Genomic DNA, 18,779 nt, shown 5'->3' on the forward strand with positions numbered 1-18,779 from the left:
AGCCCTCGCACAGCTTCTGCGTGCACCACGACGACGAAGACGTGTGGCATTACTTGCAGAAAACACTGCCCCTAGTCGCAACTGCTAGGATCACCAGGGCTCCGGTACGGCTTACTCTTCTACTCACTACTTACTGACTGCTTATGTGAGCCATACTACGCTGCGGCTACTATCCGTAGTACGCCCCGTTTAAAGTGCTGCCTTCCAGCCAGCACCTCTCTTCTGACACCCCTCAACGCAAGCCACCGGATACCTCGCACAAGCAATCACGACTTCCCCCTGGATTTTTTCCCCAATATTTGGCATCTGCCTCATTCTCAGAGGTGTCCAGCCTCTTAGAGTCCACGGTGCTTGTCTTAGTCTTCTTGAATATGACACTCCGTCGCCTCGGCTGTCTGAACATGATGACTGTTTCTCTGCTAGTCATGTCTGTACGACACCCATCGTGGCGTTTACAATCACAGCCCTCTCAGCCTGGGAGTGGACCAACACCAGAAGTGCTGGCGAGGAGTAATCGTGTGGTGCTGTAAACGCGCGCCACCAATCCACGGGAGCCCAAGGATGCGCACAAAGACGGGAGAAAATTAACACTTTGCATTGATTGACAGAGCTTCTATGCTTCCCGCGCGCTCCGGACGCCAACAACGACAAGTCGCCGTCCAATATGGTACAAAACCCGCAGCGAAAGGCCATATACAAGAAAAGAAAACGCTGCAGGCGGCCACAACGCCCACGATGCTTCGCGCCGGCAATGAAACAAACGAGATGCTCCTAGTCTACGCTACGAAGCTTCCTCTTCTCTTCTTTCTTCCGCGCAAAGGTGGTGTCCGACTACCCATCGAATCTCTCCGTCTTGGTGCGTCCCAACAACTTCATCCCCACCGCTAATGCTTTCTGCTTCTTGTTCATCCCCTCCCCCTCCTCGGCATAACTGGTCTTCGGCCGTCCCTCGTCCTCCTCAACCACACTGCCATTCCTGCTGAACGGAAAACTCCCATTGCCAACGCTATTTGCACGATCGCGCCCGCGGTGGTTCGCAAACGGGGTGATGGTGGTGATGTGTTTACTCAGACTATGAATGATGTTCGCGTGTCCCGGCTCCGTGTTGTCGACTCTGCTGAGCTCGTCGGCGAACGCTCGGCCGTCCTCGATGCCCAGACCGTGGCTGTGGTCGTGGTGGTGGTGGTGCCGCAGGCCGCCAAGGATAGAGCCGTGTGTTGACCGCCCGTCTGCCGATGTACCAGGGCGCAGGGATGATTCTTCGCTGACCGTAGACACATAAGATCCTTGACGCCCGGATGTGAAGGATCGGCGAACACCGTCGGTGGAACTGGCGGGGGAGTGGTCGCGCATTGAGGCGCTGTCGGAGGAGGGGTCGGGGGACGCATTGAGCATGGCGCTTGAGTTGGCGATTTGACGTAGACGACTTTGCTGCGTTTTGCTAGGGCGATGATGGCTGAACTTGTTGCCCACGATCGCCCCAGCATGGCTGATAAGCGCACGAATGACGTCTTTCTTGAGCTGGAGCGCGAGATCGAGGTTCGACCATGTTTTGTTGCGGTACTCGAGCGTCGGCATTTTGAACACGAGGTCGTGCACGTCTTCGAAGTTGCGGCTGCCCTTGCCTTTGTAGGACAGGCAGAGCGTCATGCTGGGGATACGGACGTAGGCAAGCGTCATGTAGTTGCTTGCGCGATTCATCATTTGCGTGAGGTCGTCATGCCGCTCTTTCTTCTCTTTCTTGTCGCCGCGCTTGTCTGTCAGATTTATGCTCGTGCCCGTGCGGTAGAGGGTGAATTTTTTGGCGCCGCGCTCTGACTCGTTGGCCGTCATGGATGAGACGTTGGAACGCACTGAGCCGGGCCTGCCGTGAATGTTGAGCGAGGATCCTGATGGTGTTGCGGCAGAGTTCGGGTGAAGGGTGCGACGCAGTTCAGTGCCGCTGCGTGATGCGTTGTCGTCGCGGAATAGCGATCGGAAGCTGCTCAAACCAGGCCTCTTCTGTGGACTGCTCTTGACCTTGTCCAGAGACTTGCTCTGTGGATCTGGCAGCTTCAGAGTCGGGGTCAATCGCGACTGCAGCGCAGTGGCTGCCTCGTCCTGCGACATGGAGTTACTCAGGCTGGTGCTGACGCTCGATGTCATGCTGCCGCTGATCTCGTCATCGTCGTCATCCTGAGAAGGAAGCGCGTGCTTGATCAGGAATGGCGAAGAAGCGTTTCCGTTTTCCTTGTCCTTGATAGCGGGGAAGATATATTCGAACAGCTTCTTGCCGATCTCCCACTCCAGCTGGACCTTGAGCGGATACAGCATAACTTCAAAGTGCTCCATGACCGGGATACCAGCGATAGCCTCGAGCATAACAAACTGCACCTTCAAGCACTTAGCATTCTCAGGCAGCTGTTTGTTGTTCTCAAGGTACGGCAGGATCATCTCCGGGTACAGCGCATTGGGAAGCAGATTCAGACCCCGTGCTTCCTCAATCTCAAGTGAGTTGAAGTTGGACCCGTCATTATTGTCTGTGCGGTCATACAGCGCATTCTTCAACTGGAACTCTGCAAGCGACTCCTGTCCATCGCGCAGCAAGTGCCAGACAATCTCAGATGCCGAGATGTACCACCGAAGCAGGCCAGTCGACTGCTTGGCTTGTGCGCGATCGTCTTGCTTGCGCTGTGCAGTCGTGATAGCCTTCATGACGAAGAACAGTTCGTCCTCGTAGACCGCTAGGTCCTTCTCTACCTCAACACGGTCTTCCCATCCTTGCTTGTCGAGGTACTTTTCATTGACCTGGAAGACAGTCTTGATCTCTTCAAGCTGACGGATGCGCTCCTGCAGGCCAATGACCAAGCCAGGTGCTCCAGTAAGATCGCTGAAGTCAGAAGCCAACATGATCTTCTCAAGGCGCTCGTTGCGCGTCTTCTCCAGCGGTTCGCGGTACAGCAGCAGATCCAGTACAATGACATACATGGCATAGTACTGTCGCGAATCGCACAACGCTCGAACGTGAGGGAAGTCGACCCAGAGATGATCAATCCTGCTCTCCATATTCTGCGCGCTCTTCGATGACGCAGAGTCGCCAGATATGTCATCATTGTACTTGAGGCGCAGCGTGTTGTACTTGTCATAACGCATACTGGCACTCGTTCTCTGCACCACTCTCTGGAAGCCATAAGGATTGGTATGAAACTCGAACATAACTTCGAAAGGCACCCAAGGGGGCCATGCCGAGCCTGCAGGAGTTCCGTAGGTGCTTCCGGAGTACATGTGGATGTCTTCCATGCCACTAAAGATCTTAGCGTTAGTGACGAAGATCTGCAGACTGTCCATGGCTGCGGTGAAGCGGCGTTGGACCAAGCCGGAGACTTCGTCCATGACTCGGTCTTTGTCCATGATCTGCAGGACCTTGAGCTGCATGCCCTTGGCTGTCACGAGCACGGCTGCCTTGGTGTTGCGTTCGCTCTGCAGCTGGATCTGAGGCGCGATGAGGCGGACGATGTACGCGTTCTGCGGCACGTAATCGGTGTTGACATCTTTCTCAGCCGAGTCTTGCTTGTCTTGCGCCTCCTTGTTCTTGTCGCCCTTCTCGGTCTCATCAGCGTCGACAAAGTTCTTGCCGTCTGCGAGAAGCTGCTGAATGGTCTCGTCGATGCTCATACCCTGATCATTTTGCGCCTTGGGCGTTGTCGGATCCATATCTGGGCTTTCGTACTCGAAGGAAGTGGATGGCCCACGAGACTTGTTTTGCTCTTCCACAACATCGAGGATGAACTTGACTGCTCTCCGGGACATGTAGTACACGAAACCTCTGCGCTGGCTGACTTGGTGAATATAGCGCAGGATGATATTTCGCAATGAATTGCCCCATTTGAGATGGATATTGTGGATGATGAAACGGTTGTTGAAGTCACTGATGTAATCGATGTTCGGTGTCGAGTCCATGCTCTTGGTGTTGGTTTCACTCGTGGGATCCTCGCCATTAGCATCGTAAAACTCGTCATCGGTGTCAGGCTCGCCTTTGGGCACTGCGTTTGCTTCAGTGGCCGCGAGTCGGTCAAGCAGACTCTCGTGCATGGATGTTAGAAATTCCAGCTTCCGTTGCAGGAAGAGTGCGTGACTCTTGAACGTGTTGAGGCGACGCTCGGCCTCTTTCTGATTCTCGTCAACCTCGCGCACGACCTTGACTTCTTGTTCTCCAATCGCGCGGTGGTTGTGCTCGATCTGCTTTTTGATGCGCTCAATGCGCTGCTCGATGAGCCCACACTGAATGCGTCGCGGGTCGTTGCGGGCAGACATGACACAGTGATGTGTAGGCTCACTGCCAAACGCACTAGTCCTATGAACGTCGCCGGAGATATTGTCGGCGTGATCTGTCTGACGGAAGTAGGTGAAGTGAGGTGCAAATGCGAGAGGCAGGATTTGCGTCTCAGGATGACGATCTGAAGGCAGGATCCAGCCGAGCTCGATGAAGTCGTCCATATCGACCCAGCCCCAATCGTTGTCCGGAATCGTGAATTTCGACAGATCTGCACTGAGATACTCTTGGTTGAAGCTCGCGGCTTCTTCAGTTGTTGCGTTTTCGACATCGTCCGAGTCAGTACCAGCGATGCTTGCCGACACAGCTCGAACATCGGTCTTGATGAGATCCAGTTGCACCTGGTTGATGCGCATACCAGTAGTCTGGTTCTGCTTACTGTCTTCCTTGTCCTTTGGCGCTTGAACCACGGTGCGGAACTCTTCACGGCGCTGGTGCAGGTCGAGCATGAAGCTGTCGACACGCGCCTTCAGTCCAGTGGCAGATACAACGCCCGAGCCGTAGTCTTCAGCATCCTTATGCTTATAGATGTGGCTCATATACAAAGGCGAAAGTAGCAGATTATACTTGATCGTTGCGAGATGCCTGCCGAACTTCTTGCTTGACTTCTCCACACCAGGCCAGAGCTTGCCTTGACGGACAGGCAGCGACATAGCGCCAGAGAACATGGACCACCAATTGTAGAAATGTGTGAAGAAACGAGGCGTGAGGTGAACGCTGTTGTATGTCTTCGAGGCATCTTGGTTTGTGACAGACCACTCTCGATCGTAGGGTGCTGCGATTGCAATTGACATGTGGATATGGTGACTACGGAAGCCGCGGAAAGCGTCGTACTCCTGCTATTTGTTAATCCTGTGATATCCTGAATGGCTGCAATCAAACTCACTTTCCCGTTGGATGGCTTCGCATACTTCGGGTTCTTGAGCGCAACACGGTAGTGTGGGATGAAGTCGAACGACCTCCCGCCACCATCCAGATTCCGCTCGAACACTAGACCAACACCCCATCGCACATTACCATTGAGCTTCATAACAGTCTTCTTGAACACAGCAAGCTGTCTACGACTAGACAAGCTGGACGAGCTCTCTGGACGACTGGCTTCCGCGTCACCTTCATGGCGAGCATAATGCCCAAGATCTGGAATGGCAAGGACATAACTTCCGCTCTTGACGACCATGAAGTTGCGCGGATCCTCGTCTTCTGCAAGCGTGAGTCTGACATCGTTCTGCCAGCACATGACGAACCCAGCGCCGTGCCCGGTCACCATGTACGGGTCTCGAGATCCCTTGAGGATGAGATGTACATCTCCATCTCCCTTCCACGAGATGTTGATCCTCGAGTGGAAAGTTAGCCTGATCTTGTCCCAAAAGCCAACACGTTCCGACGGATCTACAGCAGGCTTGGTAAAATTTTCGATGATCTGCATCATGTCTTGAATCGCAGGCTGGTACGATGTGCCCCATGTGATGCGCGTCGGGTACGCCGAGTTGATGTCGACATTCATGTCCGAGTATGTCTTGACTGGGGCGACTGTTCGACGCACATCAACTGCGAAACCGCCAGACATCTCTCCTGACAGGGTTTCCTCCTGGGGTACGACTACGACTCGGCTGACGCGCGACGATTCAATATCTCTGAATTCTTCTGCAATGACAAAGTCGGTCTTCAGCGACAGACTTGGCAGCCGCGAAGAGCCGACGTTGCCAATCGAAGGAATATGTACGAGTGGCAGAGGGTAGTCTCGAAGGTGCAGCTTAGCCTCACCAGCGTTGATCTGCACATGCATAGGTATGAGCAGCGAGTACTGCATATCGGTCGGCATGCCCTTGCCCACACGCTGGAGGAACTTCGGGTACTCTGACATCGGGAAAGATGGCTTGTCAATCGTGATGTCCAGATCGCTGATGGCGAACGCCATGAGCGCTGGTCGTTGCGGAATCGTCAGGATCGTTTCCTTTTGCTCGACATCATCTGGTAGCTCATCGAGACCCCAGAACATAGAACGAATGTCGTGTATCGAGCGATGCTGCGTCGCAAGTACGTGATCAATACGCTTCCTCCAAGTCTGCGCATTAAGAACCTTGAGCTTCTCCCGCGCAACCTCGACAGTTGTCTGACTGGACCCACTAAGGCCGCTGAAGCCGTCTTTGTTATAGCGCATTGGCCGATCTCCATCGAGAGAGTCCTGGCTATTCGAACCTGCACTCTTGGTCCGCCGGTGGAACCTGCCCCGTCCATGCTCTCTGGTCTTGGACTTATTGCGGCCGCGATGGCCGTGGTGCCCATTGTGCGCAGACCTGGCGCGATGACGTGAACCACTACTGCGCAACTCGTCTTCTTGCTGCAGTTTTTTTACCTTCAGCTCGAATGCTTGCTCACGGGCAAGGCGTTGCTTCTGCTCCATGAGGCCGATTCGGTAGATGGTGCCGAGCTTCCATTCGAAAGAGCTGTCCTCGAGTTCAAACAGCACAGCCCTACTGCGCAGTGAGATCTTTGGTACATGCTTGGGGCCTTCTGGCTCCTTGTCGAGAACGTATTCGTTCGTGCCAGTCTTGAAGCGATGATGCATCTGCGTGGCGACCTTGGTGATGTTCGTGATGTTGTCGAATATCTTGTGAACGACCAACTGATGCGGCACAGCGATACGGATAGCCTCAGTCGCGATGTCGAAGGACTTGTCGTCAGTAACTGTATGCCCGTATCTGCGCTTCGTCTGCCTGTAGTCCAAGCGCAACGACTTAATGCTGACTATGCGACTCCACACGCGCTTGACACTGGGGTTTTCGGCGTAGAGCCTAACCAGTCGCGCCCGGAGGAACGGCGGCTGCCACCTATGCTTCCCGGCATCAATTCCGTATATGTGCAACATTAGCGGCGGGTCTGAAGGCATGTCGGCTTTGATCTGGATAAACTGCGCCTTGAAGTCGATAGTGACGATCTCAGGACTCAGGCCGCTTCTTGTTGGGTCAAACATGTCGCCATCCATTGACGGAACTGACAAATGCTGAGGTGATAGCACTGGCGACATGGGTGACATGGCTTCGTCGAACGGTACCGGCTCTTGCGGCACTATGAACGATCGCCGTATGACCTGCATGGCCATGCCCATGGCGAAGTGGCGGTACAGAGAGTATCGCAGGTACAAACGCTGAGAGAACGAGTGTACATGGAAGATGGGCCCCTGCTTGTCGGACGCTGTGCTGAAGGCGACTTCCATGCGTGGCAGTGACAGGGATGGGTCTTGCTCCCACTGATCCTCGGCTTCAATGACGAAACCTTCGAGACCGGCGAAGTGGAGAGCAAGTCGCCTACCATCGGTGGGGTTACCCGAAGGCTTCCCAGGCGTCTTGGACGATGGAGACGAGGAAGGACGGATGAGATGTTCGTCCCTGTTTATTGTCCTGCTGGGTGCGCGGCGACGAACCGGCTTAAGTTCGCTCTCATCGTCCCGGCTGTGCTTATACTCGGCCGTCCATGATTCGAGGTGCACCGCTGCTCCACGACTGTGCTTTGATACGCCCTCGTCAACCCCGGCGACTTCGATGTTGAAGTCTGAGCCTTGAAGATGTACATATGCAAGCCATGGTGGCAGCTTGCGCAGGAAGTTCATGCGACCCTTCTTAGGGACACCTCGCTTCCTGCGCCTGTCTTTCTGCAAGTGCGTAACGATCTGTCGCAAGCCCTCGCTGATCTCCGGCCGAACAAGGTAGAATGAAAACGTCTGCGCCATACCCCGCAGCTCGACCGTGACGTCTGGTGACGCGCTCAGCTGCATTTTGAACTCGAGGTAGTCAGTCAGAAGCAAGCTATGCTTCTCGATTGAAGCAGTCTGGTAGTACAGCTGCTGTGCGTTCATGCGGAAGGTGGAGAGCAGGGCATAGTGCAGCTCGCCGTCTGCGGCATGCGACGACTCCACGTCGAGGGACAAAGACGAGGAGGCTGAGATGAGCAGGTCGAATTCATCTGTTCCTCTGCGCTCGGGGTCCATGGGAGGCAATGTCACTCTTATGACAGGCTCATGGATGGAAATCTTGATGTTGGATTTGGGCAGCAACCGCCGTATGAGGTATCGCTTGCTGTTGCGCGTCTTCTGGGGCTTCTGACGCGACTCGTAGCTGTTGAATATAGACAATAGTAATGGTAGGTGCTTGGGGTCGAGATCCAGCGACGGAGAGGTGACGACAAGATTTGCGTAAAGAATGTTGGTGTTGCGCTCGGCGCTGTCCTTGTCGCTCGAGAACTGAATGGTTTTGGAAGGGAGTGTTGTGTTCAGCGTGGTCGTGGCCATGGGCACATAGAGCAGGCGTTCTGGGCGGCCGGAGCCCTCATCGATGCCGACCGAGATGGAGATGGCAGCGAGCAGGGCTTGATGTGCTATATCGTTCGGCGAGAAGTACATGAGATGCGCGGGACTGCGTGGGTCTAGTCGCAGCAGGTCCATACCGACTTCCTTCATGGCCACGTTGAGGTAGACTTCCGGCTCGCTTTTGCGACTCGCCCTGATCTGCTTGGTAAGACCCACGAAGCTGATGGCGAACTGGAACTCGTGAATACCGCGCAGGATGGAGCTGGCGAACTCTCTCGAGTCGGATACGGTCTGCACGATGCTCTCTTCGCGACTCTCCGGGTGGTCCAGCTCTTCCACGACGTCGGCGAGTGTGACGTCCGGGTGTCTTGCATCAACGTCCCTTTGCTTCTGGGTCGGCGCTGGCTTGCACTTCTTGGCGCGCTCGACGCACAGCTTAACGTCGTCGTAGGGGATGCTCAGACGCCCCAGCTTGAGAGCAATGGAGGCGTCGCGCAGGCCCTCGAGCTCCTTCTTGAGGAAGCCGTGGATGTTGAGGGTGCAGTGGTCGAGCACCTCGGTCGCCTCGCCGCCCTCGGGCGTGAACAGCACGCTGCGCAGGGTCACGTGCCACTCGGCAGGGCGCTGCTCCTGACTGGACGGGAGCTTGTGGTGGTTGAACAGGCGGCTGCGGTCGACCGTCTTGCGCCGCGTGTCGACCGCGAGCGACAGACTGCCGACCTGCATCGAGCCGACATCAGGGACCACGAGCGTCGTGGAGTGTGCCAGCAGGTCGGCCATGCAGATGTAGCCAATGTTGCGGTGCAGGCGCTTGATGCGCTCCTTCGCCTCTGTCAGCCGCTTCCACGTCAGACTGCGCCGGTGCCCCTCGCTGTCGTCGGCGGCGGCATCTTCGACGGGCAGCTCGGGCGTTTCCGTGCCGCTGCTGTGCTGTTGTCCCGCGCCGTGGGCCCAGGCGGACCAGCCCGTCTTCTTGCGCGGCCGCTCGCCCAGCGCCTTCAGGTCGACGGTGACGGTCAGCTCCGTCAGCACGATGCTGAGCCACGTCGGCTGGGCGAAGGTTGGGCGGTGGAGGGAGAAGCGCAGGCCGCGGATCTCGATGCGCAGGCCGTCTTTGGGCGTGAAGGCAATGCGGCGCAGGCCTGCGTAGCCCAGCCGCTGGATCGAGACGCCCGTGACGACGCGGATGAAGGCGAACAGCACGAAGCTCAGCAGATACAGCAGCAGCAGCAGCCCCGCCACGAACTGCAGCGTCGGCAACGCCATTGGTGCTCCGGGGGGCCGCTCAGCCCGCGGCTGGCTATCGTATGCGGGCGCACGCGACGTGCTGGGCGTGTGCGAGGGGCGGACTGCTGGACATAGTCGGGGGGACGTGGACAGAGCTAGGTCACGCGCATCGAGGCAGGCAGACAGGCAGGCAGGCGGTGGAATAATAATTGTTGGCGTGGATGCGTTAACGGGGATGACGGCGCGGACCGCTCGGATAGCTGTGTGGGTGGCCGCAGTTGTGTCGACTATGGGCACGCTGTCGAGGGAGCTCGAGGGAGGTCCAGGGAGGCGCGCTGCTGCTTTCAGTTCGCACTTCGCAGTCCGTAGTTCGCGGGGTTCTACTACGGACCGCCTTCACTAATTACTCAAATGGCCGCACCCAGCATGCATGCACAGCCCTGTCAGCATCCGAAATCATGGCCACCCGGCACCCAACTTCCGTGAGCCGCGCAGCCCGCGCCACAGCCCTGTGCCTGCACAGTGCAGGCACGTCATACTGCATCAGGCTAGCGTACACAACTCATTCCTCAGGCTTCACTCCAACAGCTGCCAATAATAATGTCGCCCATCTCCATGTTCAGCTATTCTTCTCTCTTCTCCAGTAGCTGCTTTCGCTCTTCAGTAGCTGCTCTCGCTCTCCAGCATCCTCCAGCTGAGGCTTGCTGAGCCGCTGCTTTGGCTGGGGAGGAATGGGCGCCGTACAGAGTATACCTTTAATGGCACTTTTGAAAACGTCCCATCTGCTGCACTCCCTAGTGGCAGCACCGTCTCTCGAGTCTTCCTCATCTCTGCCTGTGCTCGCCTCCTCATCTCTGCCGTGCGATTCCATCATTGCCTCCGTAGCCAAAGCGTCGATGCTCTTCTTCCTGCGGGCCACGCCTTTCACCCGGTCATTGTCAAGCATGTCGTGATACCTCCCGTTCTCCTCCAGGTTTTCGATGAACCCACCCTGCGCCGGTCTTGGCATTTTACAGACCGGAGGATGCGGTCGTCTGGACGGGAGAGTACGGCGGAGCGTGCTCACGTAACGAGGCGTCTTGGGTGTCTGGACAGACGGCTTCAGCTGAAGCACCTCGAGAAAGCGCATCATCATGCGATGTGGCCAGCTATCAAGTTCGAAATCTGGCATCGGCGCAAACAAGCCCGACTCCTCGCATCCAACATTCTCCGCCTTCTTGAACTGTGACCCTGCCACAGCGAGGAGAAACCGCAAACTCTCACGCCTCAATCGCTCGCTGTTGAACTTGGCGTCCCGTACTTGGAGGCGACGTTGCGTTTCACGAGAATTGCACATCATGTGCTGGCTCCATAAGCTCTCCTCGGGCGAAGGCGCCACTGCGAACAGGTCGGATTCCACATTCTGAAACGCCTGCTCATTCCGCAGTACCTAGCTGTGGCCGAGCGCGGCCGAGTGATTGACGATGCTCTTATGGGCTCGAAGCTGGTTGTAACCAATGTGCTCGAGTATCATGCGCTGGACTGGTTCAAGGATAACCATATTGGCAGGTGTCTCCATGGTGAACGATGGTGCTGAACAAGTGATTGATAAAGATGGGTGGTCATAAAAGAGCGACTGTGCGTTGGATGTGCTGGAGGGACGTCGAGTGACCCAGGTCGAGTGACCCGGGTCTGTTTGTTCAAAGTCGAAGCCACCTGCCACTTCTACGCTGACAGCAGGCAACAGCGACGCACTCCACACAATATGATCACCACTACCTTCGACTCACAGCAAGGTCGCGGCCTTGGAAATGATGCAAGAGAGATTACGATATCGTTCTATGCCTTTCCAAAGTGAAGACAATATGTGCGCACGGTGTCCTACTCGCGCTCTTTCACTCGAGCATGAAACTGCCTGCCCATTTTACCACTCTAGAAAAACAGCCAGGCTGACCCACGCCACGTGCAACTCGCAGTCCTCCACGTCTTCGACAACTACTCGCTTACTACACCATCGCTACCATGGCCCCGGTCGAATTTCATCGTTACATAGACGGTCGCGGCGACATTATCATCTACAAGTTCGACCCAGAGGTTGCGCGCAAGCCTGACCCTAAATGGCCCAATGACTCCGCCATCGCCGTCTACCAGCACTATGTCATCACCAAGAACACTGGTACTGTCAACTACCACTCCGATCTCCTGCCCTTGGAGCTCGCCATGGACCGCTCGCGCACCGATAAGCTGGCTTTACAACCCCCCATCGGCAAAGTCATGTACACCGAAACTCTTCCCGTTGATGACGGCGCTGTCTTAAAGACGAACACTCAGTACATCTGGAAAGGCTGGAGCCACGGTGAAGGCTATAGAAGAGGCTGGGCCAAGCTTTGTGTCTCGGGGTTTCTGGCGAACGACTTGTTTGTGAAGCCGCCGCTGACATGGAAGCTCTAGACAAATCCGCATTCTCCCCCGGACTCTGCCGGTGCTGCGCATCGTGCAACCGCGACAGCAAAACAGTGGCACGGATTTCACTGTGGAGATCCCGAAACCTTTCTCTCAGTCAGTCGAAGTTCGGTCGATCAAACAGCCAGCCAGGAGGGATTCGATGGGAGCACAACTGGATGAGGATGTAAGAGTAAAACAATGCGACGGTTCGTCAAGCCTGGAAAAGAGTCAAGGAAAAATGGATGGCTACAGCTAGCTTGATGAAGTCGAGACACTATCACGGATACGCGATACAAGTTGGAAGATCGCAAAGGAGAAACGTGAAGTATTTGGGCGGTGGATACGAGGATTGGCTTGAGCACCAAATTTACCACGAATAACGTCAGAACAACTCTTGAACTCTTGATCCACTCCACGGTCGATTGAATTGCACAGATTCGCTGCAAGCACACACCTCTACCTAGGAATGTGTTAGAACCCCTGCCGTGCATTTTAAAGCGGTAGGACCCCTAGGACGCTGTGAGACAACTTTGTTTATACAACAGCTCCCAACTTCATTTCTAGTTTTGTCATTATTGTTTGCAAAAGGCTGGCTATACCCCGTGACTTGCGGGGTCTTCCTGCGCACGGACAGTTTGTATGGCAAACACCAACAATTCAGAATTAATAGCAACTGTGCAGTAACCTCCCTCCCAGCAGGTCGAACATCCCGCCGCTTAGAACCACGAAAAATCTAAAGCGTCAACACCAAGCACCCCGCTGTTGTCTGACCCTGACGCTAGCCTATCGATATATCTGTCAAGTACTAGGATCTGTCCAAAAGACCAAAAAGCAAAATTACAGCTGTGTTGATCATCGTTTCAGCGATCTGCAGGTAGCGATGGACGCTACAACCACAACGCACCCCTACATTCTCATCCGCAACGTTGACAATCGCTCTCTCGGATACTTGAGGAAATGCACCAATATATCAAAAAGATGTTACCAAATCGAGAACCCGTGCAGCGACCTGCAAGGCCTTGTCCGGGTTTATCCGCGGGGACAGGCAGATTCTAGCACGGAAATAACACGTGTTCGCCCGTTGAGAAAGCACGTTTTGTATGTTTAGCGGCCTACATTGTACACCTGCGTTATGCTGAAATCGATCAAGCTGTGGCGCATGCTTCTGGAAGCTTCTATTCACGCACGCTGCGCCTGCTCGCTATTATTAGAACCAAAATGTGTCGACGGGGGAGGGTAGAGATTGTTGCATTTTTCGAAAGCGACTATGAATGAGTGAAATTGTGACGATGTTGAATCGCCTTGATACAAAAGAGATCTTACTTTAGGAGAAAAGGGTACTGAATCGCATCCAGACAACGACAATCCAGCCCTTCCATCATCGACCGACTACAACCTTGCTTGCTTTGTGATATCCAATGCTTTTTGGAAACGCTCGCACTTAGAGATTAGTTCGTTCCTAGCACTCGAAGTTGCGAAATTCTCGCCGGCAACCTCCATCAACATCTCTTCATCGAGATCACCGACCAGCTCAGGCGACAGAGCCTTTACGGGACCACTCGGACCCAGCAAATATCGTTCGGTGACCTGGAGTACTACGTTATCAGTGAAGCGCTTCAGCGCTACTTTATAGTAGGCTTTGAGGATATCGTGGATATCGTTGACGGCTTGATCCTCATTGCTGAGATGCACGCTTTCCACCACCCTTTCCATGTCAAACCCGCAGCCGTCTTGGAATCCTGTGGCTTTCAACCTTGCGACAACCCGTTCCTGACGAATGGCAGACATTGTTTCGGCAAAGTAGTGGTTGACAGTCTGCAGGATCCCACCTCTTTCATCCTTCAAGATTATGAACAATTGTTCGTTAATACTAGTGTAGGTCATCTTCTCTCTCTCGGCTAGCCTTGATTTAAGTTTAGCCCTCAAATCTTCATCAGAGATCATTTGTTCGAACACAGTTGTGTTGAACGCAAGCACAACCGCTTTGGCTTGCTGTAAGTAGGCTTGTGCGATTGTTTTCCAGGACTTTGATTGTTGTCGGAACATATTCTCCAAAACATTCGGATTCACTGTTCCAGGCAATTCCGCTCCTCGAGAATCGCGATAGATCTCTCGAATCCACTCGAGTATACTAGTACTGCCAGCCCCAGGACGGGCAGCACGGGCATATTCTTGGTCGACTTTCCCCTCCACTGTGAGGAAGACTCTGGAATGCCCTTTGCGTGCCATAAGCGATGCGAATTCATCATTGAGCTTCCGTATATGCATACGAAGCTTGAGGGGACTATCAGAGACAAGGTCCGGGTCGTAGTTTCCATTCAAAGCACGCGTGACTTCTTGCTGGTACACGTTTGCGACACGTGTCAGAAAACGCCGCTGGTCTGCGCTTGATTGACGAGATGGTCCAAGCAATTCCAGCTCTTTCTGAGTCTCCAATAAAAGCCCCTCGATATCCCTGACGACTCCTGGAAACTCATTGCTGATGTGTTCGTAGAGAAGATTCCCGAGAAATGCTTTCAGGGCGCGTATTCCGATGCGGTCCTTCCTCAGACTTGTCCAAGGGGCGACAGTTTTGAAGAAACGCTCCTCGCGCCTGTGACGATCCTCAATCGTCACTCCGTCCATGATCTCCTGCGTTGACCGATTTTTGACAGCGAACCAACCGTGGGTTAGTCTTTCAACTTCGTTTTGGGCAATGCGAAGAACCTATGCTTTATTAGCTCAACTGGCGTGATCTGTTGTGAGCACATACACCTTGCTCGTCACCGGGCTGTAAAGCATCGCATTTGGTGATAATGCCAACCGTGCGTTTGCCTGCAGGATCGGCGGCACGAGCCATAGAAAACCTGAGTGTTTGTGAGCATCATCGTGTCTCCGGTGGGTAGGCATGTCACTACTTACACTTCTTGATTGGCAAGATTGTTGCGAGCGTCCATGACCGCCCTGAGATGATATTAGATCGTGAAGCATTGCAAGATCGAGGATGTCTACAGAATAATCGTCCTTTTGTCTACGATGTAACCCTCGATGAGTTTGCGAATAATACCTCGGTCCTCCTCAGTCTGGTATTTCGTAGGGTCTGGACTGTTAGCGAGGATGCATCACATTCTTGATAGTTTTTTTCACTTACTGTGAAACAGCCCTGGGACATCGACGACACTGAGGTGATGATGCTCAGGCCCAGACAGTTCGATTTTCAAGACATCATCGGAAAATCGCTTCTTGAGGTCTTCGAGATCTTTGGTGCTCGGCCCTGGTATGCCCATACACTCTGCAGCCTGAAGTTCTTGAGCGCCGAACCGCTTCACTACCCATCGAAACTCACCTCGTCAAAAACTTTCTGAAATACCTCACCGTCGAATTCCTCTGTCGAAAGCCTTCGTTCAAACCGAGTCAGTCGATCCTTGGTATCTTGGTCCGCCTGAGCACTTGCACCAGGAATGATCGTTACCCTCACTTCCGCTTCGCTGGCTGGTGCGCGCCGGAGGACAATTTGCGTCGCGAAACGCGTACAGAGATCACTAGCAATTGGAAATGAGAGTCCAGTAAGTCCTTCCAAGAGCGACGACTTCCCACTTGACTGATCTCCAACAACGACAAGCTGCGAACATGATTAGTGCTTTCCAACAGCGTCAGATGAGCGCATACCTGTGGTAAGGAAACGTCCTCGTTCACTCCCAGCTCGCGAATGTTGTCGATAATGCCAAGAATGCGAACTCGTTTCTCATTGTCAAGCTCAGCAACGTCGGCGACATCCAATGCCTTTTTTCTGGTCATTGTTGGAGAGTCGGATGTCATAGACGTTGACTTGATTTACTGGCTGTGTAGGGTGCAAAAGGGTGGACGAAAAGTATCTACATGCGCTCAGCATTTGTAGAAGCTGGAGTGATGCCATACTGTGTTGAAAGATGACCCCGTTTGTAGTATCCGCGTTCTTTCTATCACAACAAACAAGGAAGGAATGTGGCATAAGGACAGATACTTAAAAGACCGACAGACTAACAGGAACACACAGCTTTAAGGAATGCGTTACTGTTACAGATAAAGCGCTGTCGGACAGGATTACCAATCGTGCAGCGTAAGGGGCCAGATAATCATGCTGACTTCAAGGGTCTATAAGATTTAGTGTTGCGGTATGAAGAGCAAATGTATATAATTTAAATGAGTGTCTTGTGTTCTGTGTTGTTGTTGTCGTTGTATCTATGTTCTCCAAGGCTCGCTGCGGGGTTTGTTTTGATGACGTCTTTGTAACACAGCCAAGGTAAGAGGTGCTCAACAACATGAGGAAGTAACACCAGACCACCGCCAACAACACGTGATCTGCTTCTCCTCTTAACTGTTACACACCCCCTTATCCTGTAGTTACTTTGCAACAGAAGGATAAACCCCTTAGCTATTATTCTCTATCTTACAAACCTTTGAGCGAACGTCTATAAGCTGTAGTTGCTGTATAAATTTAATGTGCTTCTAACAATAAAGAATCTTCGTCATGCCGTCAGCAGGCATCTAGCTTGTAGGCTTCTAGTAGATGTAGAGTTAATTCTGCTTAACCTCCTGGCGGATCTAGTTCTAATAAATATTAACATGTTTAAGCTTAGTACTAAGCTTGTCCTGCTCCTTTGTAACTATACCCACAGTCTGTTAGTTGTTGCACTAAATAATAGGCGTCTAGTTAAGCTTTAAAGACAGTTCTTTGAACAAGCAGCACTACTCCTCTATCTCTAATCTAGCAAGTAAGAGAGCAAGCAGCTCTGCTTCTATTGTTAATTTTGTGACAGTGCGTTAAAGTGTTAACTTCTAGTTAACAGTTATGCTAAACAGCTAAAATACGTATCCTTAAGAGCTTTGGCGCGTCTCAACGTCGTCAGCAAAGGAGGCATCAGATGCTCCAAAGAAGATAGGATCGCGATAGTCCTGTGGCGAAGTGAGGTGCTCTTGTATCTCTGCCTCGTCAGTGGCTTGAGCCTGCAGGGCTCAATACTTTGTCTCTAGAATGTGACGCCACACCCTTCGAATAGATTCGACGTGTGCTTGGCCAGGGTTGGTCAAATGTGAAGCGTGGATAACGTGAGCGCAAGCCAGATCAGGTCAGGTATACTGCGTGAGGTAGGCAAGGTAGCCTACAAGCTTTTAGTAGGTCTTCTTCTAAGCTTTGTTTAGTTCCTTAAGAGATTGTTCTAGGTAATTTACTAGCATAGGCACCTCTAAGGGGCGGCTAGTAGAGATAATGTTATACTTAGCAGCAACCTTGTTAATGTAAGTGTCCTAAACTAAGTAAATTATACGTGCGCTAAGATCTTAAACAACACGTATGCCTAAGAACTACTTAAGTTCTCTAAGGTATTTTAGGCTATAGTGCTTATTAAGCTTCCTCTTAAACTCTTAGTGTAGATGTTTGTTAGATAGGTAGAAAGCTATAATAATATTATTAACGTAAACAAACAGGATTAACTAGCTGTTTGCATAGACGCATAGAAATCTAGGTATAGGTGTTAGACCTAGAGACTTTAGTGTTTCTCTCAGATCCTTGTACTATAGAAGTGGTAATTCCTTCAATCTGTACAGAGCTCTTAGCACCTGCAGCAGCTCTCTGTCCTTCTTAAAACTGTCTAGTGTCTAAGCTAGGCTGGCGGAATGGGTATACTCCAACGTCCTTTGTGGGTACCCCCCAAAACCTTATCAATAATACATGGATTCTAGCGAACTAGAGCTGAAAAGAAAGAGAAAAACCACCTCTACATTTTTGTAGTAGAAGGTTTTGTTATAACTATTAAACTGCACAAGCTAGAGGCTAGAAAACGTTAAAAAAGGGGGGGTACCTAGCAAGCATACCCATAAATAGGTATACTTTGCTAGGTAGTGTTAATAACTTAGCTAATACTAGGCGGAATTAGCTAATTCTTTTTTTATTAGAAGGCGCAATACTAGGCGCTTCTATCAAATAATAGATTATGTAAGCGTATCTCTGCTAGTTAAGAAGCTATAAGCCAAAACGTAAAAAAGCATACCCTACCCATCCGCCAGCCTAGTCTAAGCGTAGAGCTTTCAATTAAGTGTAGCGTTAAGAAACGCGTTTAGTACATTATACTAAAGTAGCTCTAATCTAAATTGATTAGCTATTGCGATGAGTGCTCAAAACGTTTAAGCAGCTAGTGTAGCAGCGTAGGTGTCTCTGTATGGCTGCTGTAGATCGCCGCGGACGACAAGTCGTGCCTTGAATTGATAGAGGTAGCCATCCTCATTAAACTTGTATGTGAATACCCACATCAGGGGTAACACCTCTGCATCAGCAGTCTCTGCTGTCTGTGTTGTCTTGGCAAAGCAGCCTTTGCCCTAGATCTTGTAATACTCTTTCTAAGCAGCTTGTCAAAATTACTCTCTAAATTAATAAGAGTCAAGCTCTTGATATAACGTAGATTATCACCGAGCCGGCCATATCACCAAACCGGCCACTTTCTCTTGGCACGACCACCTTTTACTAGACTGGCGGATGGGTACCATGTACCTAGG

The 18,779-nt window shown here is 52.5% G+C and overlaps 3 protein-coding genes across 3 annotated transcripts; all 3 read right to left on the reverse strand.

Moving 5' to 3' along the window:
• Positions 1–575: 575 nt before the first annotated feature.
• Positions 576–10,253, reverse strand: M421DRAFT_425138 (uncharacterized protein). Its single transcript, XM_033593992.1, has 2 exons — positions 5,199–10,253; positions 576–5,148 (listed from the first exon to the last, which is right to left on the reverse strand). The coding sequence occupies exons 1-2, from the start codon at positions 9,882–9,884 to the stop codon at positions 832–834; spliced, it is 9,003 nt and encodes a 3,000-aa protein (XP_033444385.1). The 5' UTR covers positions 9,885–10,253; the 3' UTR covers positions 576–831.
• A 35-nt stretch (positions 10,254–10,288) lies between these two features.
• M421DRAFT_425139 (uncharacterized protein) lies at positions 10,289–11,498 on the reverse strand (the record flags this gene model as incomplete). The annotated part of the gene is made up of 1 exon (XM_033593993.1): positions 10,289–11,498. A coding segment is annotated over exon 1 (716 nt), but the record flags the coding sequence as incomplete, so codon positions are not given.
• A 2,160-nt stretch (positions 11,499–13,658) lies between these two features.
• M421DRAFT_104043 (P-loop containing nucleoside triphosphate hydrolase protein) lies at positions 13,659–16,046 on the reverse strand (the record flags this gene model as incomplete). The annotated part of the gene is made up of 5 exons (XM_033586969.1): positions 13,659–14,975; positions 15,022–15,083; positions 15,400–15,547; positions 15,595–15,870; positions 15,918–16,046. The coding sequence occupies 5 exons, from the start codon at positions 16,044–16,046 to the stop codon at positions 13,659–13,661; spliced, it is 1,932 nt and encodes a 643-aa protein (XP_033444387.1).
• Between the last annotated feature and the right edge of the window lie 2,733 nt (positions 16,047–18,779).

Source organism: Didymella exigua, assembly GCF_010094145.1.
Source record: "Didymella exigua CBS 183.55 unplaced genomic scaffold M421scaffold_42, whole genome shotgun sequence".
Taxonomy (NCBI): Eukaryota; Fungi; Ascomycota; class Dothideomycetes; order Pleosporales; family Didymellaceae; genus Didymella; species Didymella exigua.

Coding starts and splice junctions, on each gene's coding strand:
- M421DRAFT_425138 (XM_033593992.1), bottom strand. CDS start 9,884: ATGGCGTTGCCGACGCTGCAGTTCGTGGCGGGGCTGCTGCTGCTGCTG. Junction 5,149..5,198: donor CGAAGCCATCCAACGGGAAA/GTGAGTTTGATT, acceptor AACAAATAGCAG/GAGTACGACGCTTTCCGCGG.